The sequence below is a fragment of the Trachemys scripta genome, chromosome 6 (genome assembly GCF_013100865.1).
Source record: "Trachemys scripta elegans isolate TJP31775 chromosome 6, CAS_Tse_1.0, whole genome shotgun sequence".
Taxonomy (NCBI): Eukaryota; Metazoa; Chordata; order Testudines; family Emydidae; genus Trachemys; species Trachemys scripta.
The window spans coordinates 11,088,394-11,108,667 of record NC_048303.1 but is presented as its reverse complement, the minus strand read 5'-3'; the positions used below and the strand labels follow the sequence as shown (position 1 = coordinate 11,108,667).

The 20,274-nt window shown below is 44.6% G+C and overlaps 1 protein-coding gene across 1 annotated transcript in view; it reads right to left on the bottom strand.

The window, feature by feature from the left end:
- Positions 1-19,801, bottom strand: part of LOC117879501 (elongation factor 2-like) — a 31,866-nt gene extending 12,065 nt beyond the window's left edge. The window contains exons 1-7 of the mRNA XM_034774736.1: positions 19,647-19,801; positions 10,013-10,227; positions 8,041-8,222; positions 7,348-7,559; positions 6,160-6,341; positions 1,384-1,489; positions 367-480 (exon numbers count right to left, since the gene is read on the bottom strand). Coding sequence (XP_034630627.1) covers positions 367-480; positions 1,384-1,489; positions 6,160-6,341; positions 7,348-7,559; positions 8,041-8,222; positions 10,013-10,227; positions 19,647-19,649 — 1,014 coding nt within the window. The 5' untranslated portion in view covers positions 19,650-19,801. The remainder of the gene's footprint in view (positions 1-366; positions 481-1,383; positions 1,490-6,159; positions 6,342-7,347; positions 7,560-8,040; positions 8,223-10,012; positions 10,228-19,646) is intronic.
- Positions 19,802-20,274: the final 473 nt, after the last annotated feature.

Sequence of the window (20,274 nt, the reverse complement as noted above, 5' to 3'; positions counted from 1 at the left end):
GAATGTGAATCCAAGTTCTCTCCCTCTTAACCAATATGCCTTTGTTTGGTTGTGCAGTATCAGACTCAAGTCCTGTTCTCATATCTCAAGGGCTCACACTTCCAAATCATTTATTGTCAACTGGGGCACTCTAGATTCACAAGGTTGTCTTTGTTTGGCCCCCTATGACTAGTTGATAAACTTTGAGATTTGCCACTGACAAATAAGGTAAGTCCTTTTAAGACCCACAAAGTATTCTAGAAGGTTGTGCTGTGTAGCAAAAATAGAAGGGGACCAGCGGCAAATGTTGCAACTCCATTAATCCTGACTGTTGGGTTAAAGGAAAAAAGTCAAACTGAATGATTATATTAAATCTTTTTAAAATACCTTCAGAAGTGGTTTGCCTTCTTTGTCTCGATCTTCAACATCTAGCTTGATGTTAAGTTTCTCTATCAGCTTGGCTGTCTCTTCCTTGTTAAAGTTCATAACCGCATCAAAGATCTACAGAGAAATGTTTGGTAAAAGAAGATTTACCATTATACATCTTAAATCTGTTCCAACATATTGCTGTAAGTAGTGGATCTGTAACATGCAGATTGAAAATGTCCTCACACTGTCTCCAAATTTAGGTTTTTATTTAATAATTCTTTGTTCTTTATAAAAAACAAAATTTATGATTTCCTGCAAAGATCTGAAAAATGATAGTTACACCAAACTTATTTTCTAAACCTCCCAATGAAAGATAATTCCTAAACCTTTGATTTGGATAACACCAAAATAATTTCTTTTGTATATTAAAACAAATTCACTGCACTAACAATTTTTTTTTAATGGAGAACGACAAGACCTGTGCCACATTCCATTCCTCTTTCAGACTTTGTGTTGCCTTCTTTCTCCTTAGTGTCGTTGTATGTAGTTTACCTAGATCATAAATTCCTGAATGCAGGGACTGCACACACTTTGGCCTTGTCTTCACTTACCGGAGGGTCCGGCGGCACGCAATCGATGTTCTGGGATCGATTTATCGCGTCTGGTTAAGACGCGATAAATCGATCCCGGATCGATCCCGGAAGTGCTCACAGTCGGCGCCGGTACTCCAGCTCGCCGAGAGGAGTACGCAGCATCGACTGGGGGAGACTTCCTGCCGCGTCTGGACCGTGGTAAGTTCGGACTAAGGTACTTCGAATTCAGCTACGTTATTAACGTAGCTGAATTTGCGTACCTTAGTCCGAAGTGGGGACTTAGTGGGGACCAGGCCTCTGTGATATACAGATAACCAGCTTTTGGAGCCCACGTTTGGTGAGTGAGCTTCTGTCTTTTTCTAGGCTGAATCCTACACTTACTTATACCACTGGATGAAAATGCCAGAAGTTGGGACAGCTACAGATTAACTTTCTGTTTTACCTTAAAGATGGGATCCAGAACGAGCTGGCAGAACGTCCGTGGCAATTTCTTTCCATCTGGGCTGGTGGCTGATTTGCTGAATTTTCCGGTTGCTGGATCAAAATATCTAAATAAAAAGTTTAAGGCAGAGACAAATTAAGATTTAGTTGGGCCCTGGGCACAAAGAACATTTGGACCTCCCACACTCCAGGGGCCTGAGGGCACCAGAACTGGGTGGGCCAGGGTGGCCATGGCCCAGCCACTTTTTAACCTGGGTGTAGTAGCCTTGGGCAGAGCGCCCCGGGGAGCAGGGACATGGGCTGGGGGCTGCTCTCAGGCACCCCAGCCCCTGCCCAGGGCAGGTGAAAGGTCTGGGGCTCCCCACAGTGGCCCAGGCTCCCTTGGTGGCTCTTACCACAGCCCAGCTCCAGCTTCCAGCCTGGCCAATAGGTGGGGCCCCAGGGAGAAGAGGAGCAGGGGTGGAGCTACCGTTCCAGCACCAGTGGGCCCCCCCCGCCCCCACTTTTACACAGGTGTGGTTAGATGTTCGGCTGCGTGTGTGTGTTTTCCCTGTGTGCTATCCCAGCTCTACGCAGACAGCCGGCACAGCAGACCTTGAGCGAACCGCTCAATGACCACAAGATCCGTTAAGGTACAAAGGCACCAGGCCAGGTTTACTGTCAACAAAGCACAGTAATAGCACCTGGCAAACTCGACGAGAATACTAAGACATGTATGCCTGTGACAATGGACACAGCTCAGTGAATGACGGGACTTTCCATTCCCCCCTCGGCTGGACAAAAGTACTCCCTCTGAGATACATCTTTATACCCTAATACAAACAAGTTAGTACTGCTTCTGACATAGTTACTGCCCCCTGACGTAGCTATTTATTACCCAACACCTTGTACATGTTGGTTCAATTAAAACATCTGTTACGTACTGTCATCCTAGCCTTATCTTTAAGAAGGGGTCAGTGTGTTCCTGTTATCCTTGGGGAATGTTTTTATACCATCCTTAATATTGGGATGTTCTGGTACCACTTAATATTGGAATATGTTTGCATAAGTACTCTGGTGCTTAGCACTTCTTAGGAATGTGTATTTCTGCATTATTAGCCCTGTTCTTGCCAAATTTTGTAAGCAGGTCTTGCCTCATACCAGGCCTTTAATACAAGGGCTTATGTCTCAGGCTCTCTTCCTACTACAACAGGTTCCAGATTGGCCGGGTCCTCTGGGCATGGGGCCCATGCATTAATCCGCCACTGGTTTAAGGTGCTTTACTCATCCAGTTTGAACTTTAGAGGAAAAATATTTAAAGAGATGATAATCATCCATGGTTTGAAAAGTTTTCCAGATTTCTACTGATCAATCACTTTCTGAGAACAAGACTGTGCTTCAGTGTGGAACACCTTGAATTATGTACAGGGCACTAAAATAGTAGGAAAAGGAGAGATTCCTACTTGGAACATTTCAGAGCTGTTCCATTCATAGGGAGAAGAGTTAGTTGCTTTGGATAAAAGAAGTACAGGGAGCAAGTGTTTTTTGTTTTGTAAGCGATACCCATGCACTGGAATTAGATTTGTGTTTTCAATCACCGAAATTGGTCTAGTGGCTTGAGCAAAGAATTGGGTGCCAGGAATTCCTGAATTCTAATCTCAGGTCTACCTAAAATACCTTTTGTTATCTTGGATAAATCACTTCAATTGTATGCTAAATATCCCCATAAACTTGCTTATCTCATGAATAGGGCTCTACCAAATTCATGGTCCATTTTGGTCAATTTCACGGTCATACGATTTAAAAAATTGTAAATTTCATGATTTCAGCTATTTAAATCTGAAAGTTCAGGGTGTTGTAATTGTAGGGATCCTGACCCAAAAAGGAGTTGTGGGGGGGTCACAGTACTGCTACTCTTACTTCTGTGCTGCTGCTGGCGCGGAGCTGCCTTCAGAGCTGGGCAGCTGGAGAGCGGCGGCTGCTGGCCAGGAGCCCAGTTCTGAAGGCAGAGCCGCCACCAGCAGCAGCGCAGAAGTAAGGATGGCCTGGTATGGTATTGCCAACTTTTACTTCTGCGCTGCTGCGTACAGAGCTGGACCCTCAGCAGCCACCGCTCTCCAGCTTCCCAGCTCTGAAGGCAGCGCAGAAGTAAGGGTGGCAATACTGCGACACCCCCCCCCCCAAATACACTTATGACCCCGCTGCAACTCCCTTTTGGGTCAGGACCCCTAATTTGAGAAACCCTGGTCTCCCCTATGAAATCTGTATAGTGTAGGGTAAAAACACAAAAGACCAGATTTCACAGCGGGAGACCAGATTTCACAGTCCATGATGTGTTTTCCCTGGCTGCGAATTTGGTAAAGCCCTAGTCATGGAGTGATATTAGATTTTATTTAACATCTGTGTTTTCCCTGGCTGCGAATTCGGTAAAGCCCTAGTCATGGAGTGACATTAGATTTTATTTAACATCTGTAAAGCACTTCCATAGTGCCTTTCACCTGAAAATTTCTTTCTAAGCATTAATACATCTTCTAATAATTAGCCTGTAACTTCCAAACAATGCCGTTATAATTCATTTGTGCATAATTATTCCTCCTGCTATAAGGCACGGTCCAAATGTAACCCCAGAACTTGTTATTACTGCGGTCAGCCATTTTGTGTGTCCAGCCATTTATAGCTGAAAACCAAATACCACATAGCTAGAAATAATTTTAGGGCTCTGAGAGGCAAGGCCAAACAGCTGCATGATTGCAGTTTTGCTAATCAGAATCGGAGGATGGGACAAAAAGGTAAGTATCATGAAAATGGAAAGAATGATTGGACAGCCAACGTTGGTGTTAAGTGCTCCTGTTTGATTGTTGTTATAACTAGAAATACCAGAAATGCTTTAATAAGAAGAAATAATGAGTAGTTTGCTAAAATTAGGAAAATTGGTGATCCACTAGGGGTTAGTATTGTGACCCACTAGGAGTCACTAGGAGTTATATACTTTGTTTAAGTTAGCTATAAAAAAATTAAGCAAAAGAATATGCTTTGGAGCAGTCGGAGGAAGCTTTTCTTCGGGCAAGGAGTTGACGCCTAAACTCCCCAACAGCTGGACAAAAGGAGGGCCCCCCAAAGCCTGGCTGTTGATCACGTGAAACCATTTCAAACATTGGGTAACTATAATATTTGGGATACTCTGAACCTACCGCTAGAGCATATATGTGTGTGTCTTTAAAACTTGAGAAAAAAGTACTTTTAGGTAAAAGCACTCTGGTTTGTGCCAATCATTTAGCAGACGGAGGAGCTGTGTCCCCACTGATTTATTCCTGACACCGCCTGGAGAGAAACATTTAAGTTACCACTGCTTTGGGTTCTGAAAACCCTGGGTAACACAAAGCCCTCTGAATTCAATAGAAAGACTGCCACTGATTTCAGTGGGCTTTGGAGCAGGCCCATAATCTAACACATTCATTTAATCCACACGTTGTAATAAAAGCAAACTCCATCCTCAAGTTCTGGCAACAATCTAGTCTCTCTCTCTCTCCCCCCGTCACCCCCCATGGTTTATGCCATCAGAATCCCCCTCTGGAATATATTTGTATCACATACGTGTAGTATTCCTAATAGTTTTATATATACACACACATGCGCACAGACATATTGTTGAGCCATACATGTTAACTATGTCTAGTTCTTCAGGCTGCTCATTAACATTTATTTTTTGTAAAAGCATAAGCTACTTCTCCTCAAACTGTCTGCATTAAAGATGTATTCTGTAACAGGGTGCCTTGCCCAGGGGCAGGAGAGCCTGGGGCTAAACCAGCCCTGATTACAAAATGAGCCCCACCTGAGAGAAATCAGGGGACTCCTATATAAAGTGCAGCAGGCAACGCAGGGGATGGTGGACGAGAGAGTAACTGAGACTGCTAGAGGCAGGAAGCCTGATACTAAGCTGAGGAAGTTCAGGAGAAAGCTTTCAAGGCAAGGAGAGATCCTGCCCAAGAAGCAGGGGACAGATAGCAAAGGCCTGCAGAGAAGGACAGACTCCAGGCAGAAGGTAATGGGAAGCAGACAGGCCCTCAGGCAGGACGGGGCTGTGTCTAGCTGAAACTGGGGTGAAGATGGTGGGAGTCTGTGTTCTGCTTTCAAATACACTGTGGTATTTTTGACTACAGAGATAGAGACTGAACTGGGGTTGGGGCCTGGAGGGCCAGTGAGTACCCTGTGGACTAAATAAATGGGACCCCTTGTGGGGACTGGTTGAACTACTCTTGAACTATAAGTAGGGGTCTACTTAAATCATGGAATAATCACACATTTTTTGCAAGTTGGTCAAGGCATAAATAGCAAATTTCATGGATGTGTTCATATCATGCTACCCTTACTTCTGGGCTGCTGCTGGTGGCAGTGCTGCCTTCAGAGCTGGGCACCCAGTCAGCAGCTGCTGCTCTCTGGCCACCCAGCTCTGAAGGCAGTGCAGAAGTAAGGGTGGCAATACCGCAACCCCCTGACAATAGGCTTGTGACCCCCTTTTGGTCAGGACTCCCAGTTTGAGAAACGACGTGTACTTTTGTATACTTTTACAGTATAGGGTAAAAGTACCCAAAAGACCAGATTTCACGGTTCGTGACACATTTTTCATGGCAGTGAATTTGGTAGGGCCCTAATTATGAGTTCTTAAAGGGTCCTAAAGAGGGAGGGAAAACCAAGCCACTGTGCTAAATATATACACTTCATTAAGATATTCCTGAACAGCCTATCGCTGTGGTAGCTAAGCATGTGCCTATGTATACATGTGTATTTCATCACTCACTTGTCTCCCCAAAGCTTTTTCATCATATCTTCTACTTTCTTTGAATGTTCGGCTGGAGGGAGTTGTGCTTTTTCACCTTTGGCAGCAAATTTGGCCACATACATCTCAGCAAACTGCTTCAAAGTAAATGCCCAGCCATGTAAACCAGAGCCAAACCCAACAGTACCAATAAGGGGATCAATCTAAAAACAGAATGATAGTTAATGCCTGTGACAAGACACTTTGCTTTCAGTGGGATGTAGCATGTGACTGAGACTCCCAAAATATTCCATAGTCTTGACAAGACTGGTCTTCTTGGATCTTACTTTGAAGCAAGAGTTCTATTTTGTCCCATTTTGCTAATCTAATTACACCCAAGGAGTTTTGATTATATTTTACAAAGATATCTACAGCAAAAGTGGATTTAAAGCCTTCCAAATATTTCCATGAATTTCTGTGAATTTTTGGTATTGAATTACCTCTGGAAGTTGAAACCTACGTGTCTAAAGTTATGCAAAGTGGTCTGAATTTTAGTGGCTGGGTATCTGCAGCTCCACTGAACCCCCGTGTGGAAGAGCCTAGGATACCATCCTAGCTAATAAACCCTTGTTCTAACCACCAGACCATGACATAGTAGGTTGCGACAGAGGCCATCTGGTAGTTCAGTACTCTTTGCAGCAGCTCTCGTCAGGCCTGACATACTTACTACACCTAACACACTGTTATCATAATCTGTATCTAAAAGATATTGTGTAAGATATCAGTGCAAAACTAATAACTCACTGATCATTAACATTCTTGCATGATATAGGTACCGGGTGCATAGAAAGTTATGAATATATGCTAGAGTTATGTGCTTGGCAAGCAATGCATAAGCCCAGTCTGCCCTAATGGACCAGTGTATTTGGTTGTCTGACCAGCCTGGCCATCAGACAGAGCCAATGAAGGTAGATTTCCTGCTCTGCATGAGGATGAAGCAATACAGGCGGCAGGGGGCTGATCACAGGTATGTTCATGTGCTAGGCCAGAGGATCTTGAGTTCAGGAAACTGCCAGCTTCCACTGTGGAAATATTTTAATTCATTCTCCTATATAAAATCTACGAACACGTTTGCGACGAGATCCTGATAAGGAAGTGTGAACTACCACAGAAGCTTCTTGATACATTAATTCTTGGTATCATTTAAAGCAAAACTTGAGTTTTCTTTACCATAATATTACCCATCGGTCCAGTTTCACCTTCTCCATAGGTGGAAATGATGACATTGACACTTTCCACAATACGCTGGAAGGTCTGATAAAGTTCCTCTGGTTTTAGCTGTAATTCCAACAGAGCACGATCCATCTTGTTCATCATCAGTACTGGCTTGATGCGCTCAGCAACTGCTTGACGCAGAACAGTTTCTGTCTGAACACACACCCCTAAGAGGAAAAAAAGTCAATGGTTCAGATTCTTCAGTCTGCTAAGACCACTTTACGCTATATACACTGGCCAGAGAATCCTAGCACAGAATTCCTTGTATAGCCTCAGTGCTTCATGCAATTGGCAGGGACAGGCTGCAGCCATTATTCCAGTCTATAAAATGGGATAGCAATTGTAAAAGGCTGGGAGGAGAAATGGGGAGTCTGAGCGGCAGCCTTGCACTCTGATGCTGGGTTGGAGGATGGATTTCACTTCCCCAGCCACTCTGCACTTCACCCACAGAGCCTGAATGGTCAGATTCATCCCTTGCAACGTGAACAGGAGAACATGCTAGGGACTAAGACCCACCATCAATTCATTTTCAGCCTAGTTCCAAACTGAAACTAAACCTTCAAAGCAAGAAGGCCAGTGCATTAAGTCACCCACCAGGTTTTTTTTTTTTACTGATGCAGCAAAACCTTGTAGTTAAAGCACACTCACCTGAAACACAGTCAACAACTACAAGGGCACCATCAGTGACGCGAAGAGCTGCTGTAACTTCGGAGGAGAAATCTACATGTCCAGGGGAGTCGATTAAATTAATAAGAAAACCCGAACCATCTTTGCTCTCTTTGATAAAGGCCAAGTCATTGTCCGAGAGTTCATAGTACAGAGAGATTGCTCTGCAGGAGAGAACATTTTATTTCAGTAATTTTAAACCTACATTATGTAGTCTCCTGTAGCTCCTCTTTAAAAAACACGATCATCATGATATACATAAATTAAAGGAAAATGAAAGAGGAACTACTCAACACTATTTTGGGGCTCATAAAATTCTTGGGATCCAATATTTTGCTCTGACTGTAAGGAATTTCTATTTTGATTCATGACCAACATAGCAGAATAACTGTCACCAAATCATTTGCTCTATAAACTTATTTTCAACTGGTTGACACTGCTGCACTGAGTCATATGTCACATGTCGAGATGCTATTCTCAATCATCACAAATGGCCAGATTCTGCCATCTCTGGTCAGTGAGTAGTATCTTAGGCCTGGTCTACACTGGGTGGGGGATCGATCTAAGTTACACAACTTCAGCTACGTGAATAACGTAGCTGAAGTTGACGTACTTAGATCTACTCACCGCGGTGTCTTCACTGCAGTGAGTCGACTGCTGCCACTCCCCTGTCGACTCACCGGTGTGAGAGGCGCAGGCAGGAGTACAGGAGTCGATGGGAGAGCGCTCGGGGGTCGATTTATCGCGTCTAGACTAGACGCGATAAATCCTAGATGCGACAAATTGACCCCCGCTGGATCGATCGCTGCCCGCCAATCCAGCGGGTAGTATAGACATACCCTTACTCTACTGCAAGTAATCCTGTTAAGATTAAAGGAACTACTCAGAGTAAGGTACTATTCATTATGAGTAAAAGTGTCAGAATCTGGCCCAAAGCAAGTAGGAGAGACCACTACATGCGTTTATAAGCTGAACCCTGATATCCTCCATTTTACTGAAGTATTTGTTACAAAAATAACTCTAATATAATTAGCACTACCTACAAGTTATCTACAAACTAAAATCATTTAAAAACATTCATATTAGATTCTTAAAACTAAAAGCCATCACAGTATTTAAATTTAAATTCTAAGTGCTCGAGTGAAGAAAAGTGGCAAAAATTTAATACTTAAAAAGAATGAAATGTCAGTTAGTGGATTTCATTGTAAATGTGTGCTGTTTCAAGTAACAAATAGAAAATATTACATTAGGAGAAGAGTGCACCCATAAGACTCCACTTGATGATTTAGCACTTTAAAAATAAAGATCATCACATCAATATGGAGAATATAATATATATTTTCAATTCAAGAAGCACAGCTGCAAGACATATTGACTCAAAAGAAACAAGTGGAACAGCAAATAATTAACAAAGAAGATATCCCCATCTATCCTGTAAATTAAAGGTCCTGGCATTGATGTAGCAATGCTTTGATAGTCAGTTGAATTAATAAAATGAATATAGCACTAACATTTGTATCTTCGGTAGGTAAGGAATTCTGAAAATAATCGCTACTATGCTTTAAGCAAAGTATGGTGATACAGTCATCAGACAGCATGGCCTATTAACATTCATTCTATTAACAATAACATTGATCCATGTATGAATATAATATAATATATGGAGATATACCTATCTCATAGAACTAGAAGGGACCCAGAAAGGTTATACGAGTCCAGCCCCCTGCCTTCACTAGCTGGACCAAGTACTGATTTTTGCCCCAGATCCCTAAGTGGCCCCCTCAAGGATTGAACTCACAACCCTGGGTTTAGCAGGCCAATGCTCAAACCACTAAGCTATCCCTCCCCCTATGCTCAGAAAAATCCGAGTGTGTGGGGGGTTGTGAGGAGGAAATTTTACAGTGTTGCATTACAAGATTCAGACAAAGGTTAAAAATAACTTTATGGTACTTACGTAGACTTGATTGTGATACATCTTTCTTGTTCATCTTTCCGAGTGTCTGTGAATCGTGTTTCACCAGCTTTGGCTGAAGCAATGATACCTGCTTTAGATACCAAAGAGTCTGTCAGTGTCGATTTGCCATGATCAACATGAGCAATCACAGACATATTCCTGATATTGGATTTTTTGTCCATGATCCCTCGGATCTGGTCTACGGTGAAATTCACCTGAAGGGGGGGAAAGAAACAGCACTATATATGACTTCTATAGAATAAAAAGATAGTATTTTATACTTCAATGACATCTGAAGCAAATTACATACACATTTCCCCTCATGAAAATTGCTTATTTTGTATTATTGTTAACTGTGACATTTTAAATCATCATTAGGCTTCAGAGTTCAAATACAAAAGAGCTGAATGGAGTAGTTTCTAACTCTCTGAACTATTGTTACAGACATCACTGCACTGAGATATACTCAGTTCACATTTTGCAGATAAAACAACGAGGAGTCCTTGTGGCATCTTAGAGACTAACAAATTTATATGGACATAAGCTTTCGTGGGCTACAGCCCACTTCATCAGATGCATGAAGTGAAAAATACAGTAAGCAGTATATATATTACAGCACATGAAAAGATGGGAATTCCCTTACCAAGTGGGGGAATTTTGCAGATAGTTTTTGTAACTATGAAGTCTAGAAACTTCATTTTAAAAATTACTTTGATTTCACAGCACAAACTGGCAACTTCTTAAAAAAATGTATCAACTTGCTGAGGCAGCATGAGCTGGCCCTTCCTATTTCCCACAAGTCAGGAGATACAGAGTTTAGGTGGAACAAGTGTGGCTATAGATAACTAACAAAACAAAAGTATTATGAGATGTGCTCTCACTAATTAAACCCTTTCCTTCTATATTGTACCCTTACTTGCATGTCATAGGAATCTAGGCCAGGCCTACACTAAGCCGTTTTATTAATTTATGTAAATATTGTATCTTTATTTCCTTTAACTTTATCATTTATTTTCTCAAAAACATACCTGGTTTGCTACTCTCCCCTCCAATATAATGCTTATATAAGTAGAAAGTTATTTCTACACATACACATGCAAACAATGTACTGTATACTCCCATTTATCCAAAGGGCCTGGGGGACATCCCAAACTTTTGGCTAACTGGGCATTCAGATAAGCAGAAGTTCTAGTGACTAACATGGGGATGCACCTGGATTCAGATAACCAGGATTTTTGGACAAACGGAATTTGGATACCTACAATTATACTATATTTGTTTTGATTATTTGTTTTTTGAAATAAGGGTCAGAGTCACATTACCCGTTTAGGCCACATCTACACTACTGAACTTACAACAGCACAGCTCTCCTATCGACATAATAAAACCACCTAAACAAGAGGCAGTAGTTATGTTGGCTCTGTGCACACGAGTGCTTACGCTGGCGAAACTTATGGTGCTTAGGGGAGAGTTTTTTCACACCCCTGAATGACATACATTTTGCCAACATAAGTGGTAGTGTAGACATGGCCTTAAATTTTCTGTATTTTTTGCTTTAACACAGTTGCTTTCCATGCAGCTGTTTAGTTTTTCAGTATTAGTTGTCAGCTTGAATAAAAGTATTATATTTCACACACTTATTTCGCAGGACTGGATGTTCTCTAAAAGCTGTTAAATCTGCTCCTGTCATTTGAGTTACACTGATATCAGTGAGAAGATTTGTACATTGCAGATTTGAAATGCCATGTATTTCCAACATCACTATTTATATTACAGTAGCAACCGAAGGCCCAACCAGGAAGGGGGACAGGGGGCTTTGTATTAAGTGTTGTAAAAACATATAGGAAGATACAGTCCCTATCCTGAAGAGATCTGAAAAGACAAATAACAGATGAAGGACATGCTCTTCAGGGCAGGGACTGTCTGTTATATATCTGTACAATGCCTAGCACAATTGAGCTCCCGTCCCTTATTGGGGCCTCAGATGCAAACTGCAATGCAAATAAATAATAATAATTAATGACACGGGAAAGGCATACAGCATACAAGCAAAGTGATCCAGTTAATCCCACGCACGTGGAATGTCAGTTCTAAGGGTTTGTCTGCTTTTTCATGTTTAATATATTATTTATATTACTATTGCTTTTGGGGGAATGGCTGAAGGGGATACGTAAACAGTAGAGGGAAACAGAGGAGAGTGGTAGAGGGGAAAGGAGATAAACACAACAGCAGAAGAGTGAAGTTAGGCAGGGTCAAGGCGGGATGAAGGGGACCAACAGAGCCGGCCCACAACATTTTGGAACCTGAGGCGGGGAGCTCAAATGACAACCCCATGCCCCATCGCTTGGGCCAAAACTTTGAAAGGTCTCAATTCTGCCTTCTTCCTTTTCTACTCCTCTCATGGTACTGCTCTGCTACCTACGTGAATAAAGGAGAACTAACAACTTAAAATGCCTTGTTCAAAAATGTTAAGTAACACTTCACTTTCAAATGCCAGAACAGCAAATGTAACTTTTCTTGTCTGCATAGTAAACACTGGCATTTTTATTTGTTTGAATAATCAAAGTGGTGATTTCCATGCCTTCTTGGTTGCAAAAATTTGAACTGCTTCCTGAAGGTCCACGGTCTGGGCCAGCTCATGGTCTGTTGAGATGGTAGCAAGGCTGACCAGCCTCTCCTGTGTCATTGTGGAGTGTAGATGTGTTTTTATTAACTTCAGCTTGGAGAGCTGCGTTCTCCACTGGCAACTGTTACAGGAAGTGTTAGAAGTATGCGCTGAGCAACAAAAGCATTTGGAAAGAGGGTGGTCATCTTATTTGTGCACATATATTCCAGAACATCCTTTGGAGTTGATCCTGCTGAGATGTATCTTGAAAGGGCTTTCAGTTCATCACCTAAATCACTCGCATCAATATTGCGCATGTCATCATGTGTCACCACTGTCTCTAGTGCCCTGCCTTGCTGGTGTAGGTCTTCTTCAGGTATAGTGAGGAGTTTTGGAATATCATACAACATCCCAAATATACTGCTGTGTTCTTTGAGCTGCATGAAACGTTCTTCAACTGACTGTATTGCACATTTATTTCAAACAGTATGTCATGCCACAACACTAAGCCACACAGAAATTTGAAGTTATGTATGTTTCTGATGATTCCATTTCCCTCTGCCACTGTTTTCCCACGAACAGTTCCTGTCATAGCATTATCCTCCATTATGGGAACTATGGCATCATCTATCTTCTCAATTTGGTGTTTGATAGGCTTTATTGCCTCCACTTGACTTTCCCATCGTGTGGCACTCAGTGGTTTCCAGTGTCAGAGAAGTTGTTCCCAGATGTTGCTTCAAAATTTGCCATCCATTAGTTGATGCAGAGAAAAATACATAGATGCTTTGAATTACATTAAAAAAATTCAGCAGCCTCACTAGAAGCTGATGCTGCATCACTGACCACCAAGATCAATGAATGAGAACTGCATGGGACAAAAAGAACTCGAGGGTTTAACTCTCAGATCCGTGTCTGCACTCCTCTGTTCTTTCCTCTCATGTTGGCACAATTATCGTAGCCCTGACCTCTCATGTCAGCTATCGCAATTCCCGACTCTTCCAGCTTTTTAAGAAGCACATTTGTCATACCAGTTCCTGTAGTATAATCGATGTCAATAAATTCTAGAAAATGCTCTCTGACAGTCACCATTGCAGGGACATTTTCACTAGGTTCTGTTGTTGTTACAAAATGCACCATTAAAGTAATTTGTTTCAATGTCAGGTGTGCAGTCCAGAATAACAGAGTAATATCTTGCTGACTTCAGATCTGCCACAATCTTCTGTTTGACTTTTGTTGCCAGTAACTGTAGGATCTCAATTTTGAATTGTTTTTCCAAGGTAGTGGTATGTGTACATTTCTTGAGTGGTGACTTTGCTTAGATGCCCCTGCATCAAACTCAGACATCAGCTCCACAATTTTAAGGAAGTTTCCAGTGTTTGGCACATACAGTTGATCTGAAGTACCATGCAATGCTAGGTTTTGGGTAGCAAGCATTCTCACAATGGCAATGAGCTTTTTCAGAACATTTTGTCAGTAAACAGATTCTGATGCAATCTTCTCTTGATCCTGATAATCTCTGGTGGCCTTTAACCTTAGTCTCATCTCAAGCTCTTTCCACCTATGGAATGCTCTCTGATGGTTCGCAGCCTTCTTATAGCATGCCAGATTTCTAGCCAGATTTTTCCAGTCCTTTGTTCATGTAGAACCCAATGTGGCTGGAATGTTAGACTGGAAGAGTTTGCAACAAAAACAGTATGCAGCATTCTGGGTTTTTGAGTACATAAGCCATGGCCTCTCCACTTTGTCACCATTGGGGATTTCACGCCAGTAATGTGTTGGATGGAAACTTCTATTTTCATTGTCTTTGGGGAACATGAAGTTTTTCACTTGCTGTGGCCCATGCAGTACAAGGAAGTCCCTCAGGCTACTGCTCAAGTGGGTCCACAGTCCTGGATCATCTAGACTTAAGGAACTAAACTCAGCAGCAGCAGTTTCTTGTGCCTCCACCACACTCTTCTCTGAGCTACACTTTTCTTCAGGAGTGTGCATGGTTACATCCATTTGAGATGGAGATATGGATGCTGCAGTAGCTGCCAGGTCACCTGCACTCTGACTAACTGGAAGATCAGGTATCTCCTCACCAGTCACATCCTCACGGGGGCCGGAAGGCTCAGCGTGAACATTTGTGTCTATGTATCTCAGGAGAGCTCCTTCCTGCTTAGATAGAAAAGCTTCCTTTGCTTGCTTGCTTTTTCTGAATGCTGCCCCAGAGGGGCGTTTTCTTCTTTCACTCATGACTGCTGTTCTGTGCCAGCTATAGTGGCTCTCAACACTCAGTAGAAGGGGACAAATAAGCAGGCTGGTAGCAGGCCCTGAGTGATGGAAGATATCAGCATCTTAAGGGCCTAACTGGCAGGGCCGGCTCCCAGGTTTTTGCCGCCTCAAGCGGCGGGGAAAAAAAAAAAAAAGCAGCCATCGCGATCGACGGCAGCTCCACCGCGCTGCTTTCTTCTTTGGCAGCAATTTGGCGGCAGGTCCTTCCCTCCGAGAGGGACCAAGGGACCCTCCGCCAAATTGCCCCCGAAGAGTCCGATTTGCTTCCCCTTGGCCGCCCCAAGCACCTGCTTGCTCAGCAGGTACCTGGAGCTGGCCCTGCTAATTGGCTTCTACTACTTCAGTTGACTGCCTGTTCTCCTCAAGTGGGTTCAGGGAAGCAGCAGGAAACAGGAAGCTCCCTGAGAAGCTGGTGTGAATCAGTCCAGGCTCCTGGGAGTGCTAGAGAGGTACATAAGAGGCTCCTCCTCTCTCCCCCTGCAGCTCCTGCTGCTTTCTGTTATTCCCTCTCATCTTTTCTCCTGCCTGTCGGTTATGTCTCTTGTGCCCTCCTTCCTCCAGCACAGCACTCCACCATCTCTGTGCATCTAGAGTAGAGAGAATACATATGCACCAGCAGAAGACACAATTTTCTTCCCTCTGAGTCCTAGTGGTGCCCCCCAACCATCTGGCACCTGAGGCGGCCGCCTCAGTTTGCCTCAAGGTAAGGCCAGCCCTGGGGACCAACAACCAATGGAAGTCAGGGGGAAAAATTCCAGGGGAGTTGCTAGTGTAGTTCCACTGAAGTCACTGAGTGGAGAAGCAGGCTCCCAGACATCAAGATTCAGAGTTGAGTGAATATTGGTGTCAGAAGACCTGGGAGGCTCCTCCTGGTTTCTGTCTCCCATGGGGAGGAGAGGCCACTGGTCCAATAACCAGGGCAGATCTCTCTGTTTCAAGTGCATGTGTCCGTAGCAGGTGGAATGTAAGAGAAGTGGAAAGCCCTGACTCTGTGGCCTTGGCTGTGGTTGGTGCAAGCTACTTTAGGAAAGGAGCCCCAAGGATCTGGAGATTTCCATAGTCTGTCCATTACAAGCTTTCTCACTACTGCTCAATATGTGGAGAGAGGAAGAGGGAGGCTGCTGGGCATGCTTCCCTGGGCAGGCCCCTCTAAGTCCTTCTAAAACTTGCAGTGAAGACTAGCTTCTCATAAGCTGAAGAATATTATATGTTTCTATGTATCATTGTAATCAGTGCTAGTAATGCATTTACGATAATATAATCACAACTGATTACATTCTCATTTTCTTAAAATTGGAAGGATTTTAGAAAACAAAGAAATTAAAATTGTGCCTTTTTTGCTCACAATGTATAAAGGTAGCCTGCAGCAGGGTTACACTGGCAAAATCAACAAACTTGGAGTGAATCTGGCCCTAAACTTCAGCTATATAAAGTCAAACCAACAATGTTAGATATACAGGACAGGAAGAGGGACTTGTAAATCAGCAGCATAAAGATGAAAGTAGAAATTACAAAAGCAGATGACAATACCCAGGAATAAAGTCTAGAGGGAGAAGAGAAAGGAGCAGAAGACAGAACCACCCTGTAGGGTTCCCATAGAGAGCTTTCCTCCCACTCCATAAAGTCTTCCTGTTTCTTCAGTTCAATTTCAGGATGAAATGCGGGGTTCAGTGCTGCCTCTTTAGCAAAATAAGTGTAAATGGGTCTTCTCTTCTGAACACGAGCTGGCCCACCCATATGCAATTCAGGCTTCGTGGCATCTGTGGGCGTCTTGTAAAAGGACATGGCTGTTGTGTCTAGGCTCCTGATTTTAAAGCCGCAGTTCGAAAAAATACGTGGCTTTGTACACACAGTCAATGCTCATTGGTTAGAGTTTTTTAAATAATCAACTCTGCAATAGCCCATTTCTGAAAGGCTCTTGTTTTAAAGTTTTGGCATGAAAGGACTGGTTCAAAAAGTGTATTCTGTGACGTAGCTGTAAAGCAGCGTCTGATTGGTCCACCAAGAGGCGGGGATAGTGCCCAAGGTTTGTCTCCCAGAACAGTTATCATTTCACAACCGGCAGTCGCTAGGCTAGGATGTTTTGCTCTGCATGTGTTCAGTAACATAGACTCTCTTATTGCGTTATTTTTTTTTATTCTCTAAAACCTTTTTTCTTTGCCCTGTGCTTATTTTTTCCTCTCTTTCTATTCTTTAAAAATCATCTCTCCTTACTAAACCTAACCAAACAATCTTTCTTCTGTTGAATAAGCTTTCTTTCCTTTTTTCCTCTAAAGCAGGGGTGGCAAACCTTTTGGCCCGAGGGCCACAGCTGTAGGGAAATTGCATGCAGGGCAATGAATGTAGGGCTGGGGCAGGGGGTTGGGAGGAGTGCGGGGTGTGGGAGGGGGGCGGTGTTCAGGAAGGGGCTCAGGGCAAGGGGTTGGGGCAGAGGAAGGGTGCGGGGTGTATGGGGGGCTCAGGGAATGGGGTTGGGGTGCAGGAGGGGGTGTGGAGTGCAGGAGGGGGCTCAGAGCAGGGGTGCAGAGAGAACTGTGGGAGGAGATTCAGGGCAGGGGGTTGGGGTGCAGGAGCGGTGTGGCAGGGGGCTCAGGGCAGGGAGTTGGGGTGCAGGAGGGGCTCGGGGAGCAGCACGGGGCCTGTGGCACCATGGGCGTGGCAATCCCGCAGGCCGGATCCAAAGCCCTGAGGGCCTGGATCCGGCCTGCAGGCTGTAGTTTGCCCACCCCTGCTCTAAACCTAACCAAAAAAACTCATTTCATTTAAGCTCTCTTACTCTATTCTTTCAACCTTTTCCTCTAAATAATCAACCAAACGTATCAAAGTACAATCACGCAACATTCCCCTGACCAAACATAAAAAATAAGGAAAAAAAATTAGAAATGGCCGACTGTGCCAAACCTCGACACCAATGGAAATGGGAATGGAGGGCAGGACAAAAGTCCAAAATGGGGTGTAGAAACCTGTCAAAAATATAGTGATGAATGCTATCGAGCTGTATACTACTCATATTCCTCCCAAACTGCATCCCAAAAGCCCCCTCTAAAACCTTACTCAACTGTAAAAACCTCTAAAATCACCCCTGACAAATTCTATGTTACTGTAACGTATTCCTCATACAAATTTTTTTGGCATAAAGAAAACTGGAAATATGGACATAGCATAAAAATGTTATTCTTTATATTCAATTAATTTACAGGATTTTGTTTTACATTTCAACAAAACTGCTGCCGAGTTTCCAGTATGCTGCACCAGACTGCCGGAGAAAAGAATCCTGCCACAAAACGTAGGTCCAGCTTGCAACAGAGTAGATGGGGCTTAATAGTATGGAGACAGGGCAGGTGAAAAGGCAATCCAAAAATGTAGAGTATTTTTCTCCCTTCCACAAGTAAAATACAGCAGATTTTCAACAAAACCCACAAATTTTACAGCCACAACTGTGAGAAACCAGAATCACTCCTGGGCAATTACATGACATCATCTTGGCTGCATACTGCAGCAGTGCTTCTCACCGGCTCAGCAGCACGGGGACACAGGAGAATCAACCTCCCTCCCCCCATAACAAGCTTCCCCCTCTTCTCTTGGAAGTGTTTAGATCCCCACTGTAAGGCAAGGAGGAATGACCCCCGACCCAATTTCAAGTCAGGAACAGACAGTGGTATAAAGTAAATATGTAAACCCCCCATCTAAACTTATTGCTGATGTAAACACAAGTAAGGGAGGAATAAGCCAGTAAAAGGTGTACATATTGTCATGCCCCCCCCCCTCCAAAAAGTTAGAAATAGAAGGACTGAACTGAGAGATCTTAACAACATTAAAGAAAAGAGAAAAATCGTGATGGCATTTATTTATCACAGAACCAGGCTCATTACCGACTGATCCCTACGATAAAAATATTCAGCAGAGATGAGATGCATTATTAACAACTGGTGCTATTTAAAGTAATAGGGCTGGCTTGCCAACAAAATAAACACAAATAAATTAAAAAAAAAACCAACAACCCAGCAGTGTCTCCAATTTCCTAGGAAAACCCAGATGATCTGACTCAGGCACAACAGGTCTGAGCAGGTATAACACAGGATGTGTACTGACGCACACAAAACCCCTTTCAGATCTCGTCTAACGTGGTGTGGTACCTATTACCCGTGTTTCTAAACCGCTTTCTACCTGCGCCGGCTATTATTTAACTCCAGACCCGTATGGGAACTTGTGGCTCAAGGAAGGGTGGGCAACATGTACAACACAAAACGAAGTCCTAACCTGCGTCATGATCTCCAGCACCCTTCACCCCCTAAACACAGAGCAGCATTTCTCTCTGCTGCCTGACTCACACGCCTGCCATCTTTATGGAAACAACAGGGATTATCAGGGGATCAGAAAGAGAACCCGGAAGTGAGGTGGAGCACTAGCACCGTATAAACGGCCCCAAACCGGAGTCAAGGGCCGTTCGGAGCATTGTGGCTCCTGCACACGCAGCAGTCAGGCTCAGAGCAGCTGTTTGGGAAGGTCCCGCCCCACTGAAGGCTCCAGCAGCCCCGGGGCGGGCTCTCCGGGGGGCTAATCCCGCTCGGGACCCCGGGGCCGCAGGCAGCCCCTGGCCAGACACGCCGCGGTGTGAGGGACCCTGCGGGGGAAATGGCCGCCCCGGCTGCCCTCTCCTCACGCCCCGGAGCAGGCGGGGGGCGCTGCCCCAGCGGCGCGGCGCGGCGGGCTGCCCCCGAGGGCTGCGGGGCCCTTCCGCCCGGGGGCACTCACCATGGCGGCGGATGGCTCCGGATGCTTCCCCCGCCCTCAGCGCGGGGCTGCCGCTGCGCTTCAGGAGCCTCCGACCCAGCCGAGACCCAGCCAGGAGGAGCCGGGCCCGGAACAGGGAGAGTCGGGATGGGGCAACACAGCCGCGCTGGAGCGCCCGCCTCCCCCGCGGGCGGGACGTGCTCCGGCTGGGGGCTGCTCCTCACCGGCGGTGCCAGTGGCCCCTGGTATCACAAGTGCTGGGGGTGCAGGAGCACCCCTGGCTTGCAGGGGTTTCCATCACACACAGGGGGGGTTACTTTGGTTCAGTGGCTTTCAGCACCCCACAAATGGTTCCCACGCTACTGCTGGTACCTAGCGATTCCACCTGCCCTCGGTTCCCCTCCCATGCCAGCTTCCCGCAGTACCCAGTGATTCCACCTTCCCCTGGTTCCCCTCCCATGCCAGCTCCCCGCAGTATCCAGCGATTTCACCTTCCCCCGGTTCCCCTCCCGTGCCCTCCCATGTCAGCTCCCCCCAGTATCCAGCGATTCCACCTTCCCCCGGTTCCCCTCCTGTGCCAGTCCCCACCCCCCACTCCCGTCCCCTCCCATGTCAGCTCCCCCCAGTATCCAGCGATTCCACCTTCCCC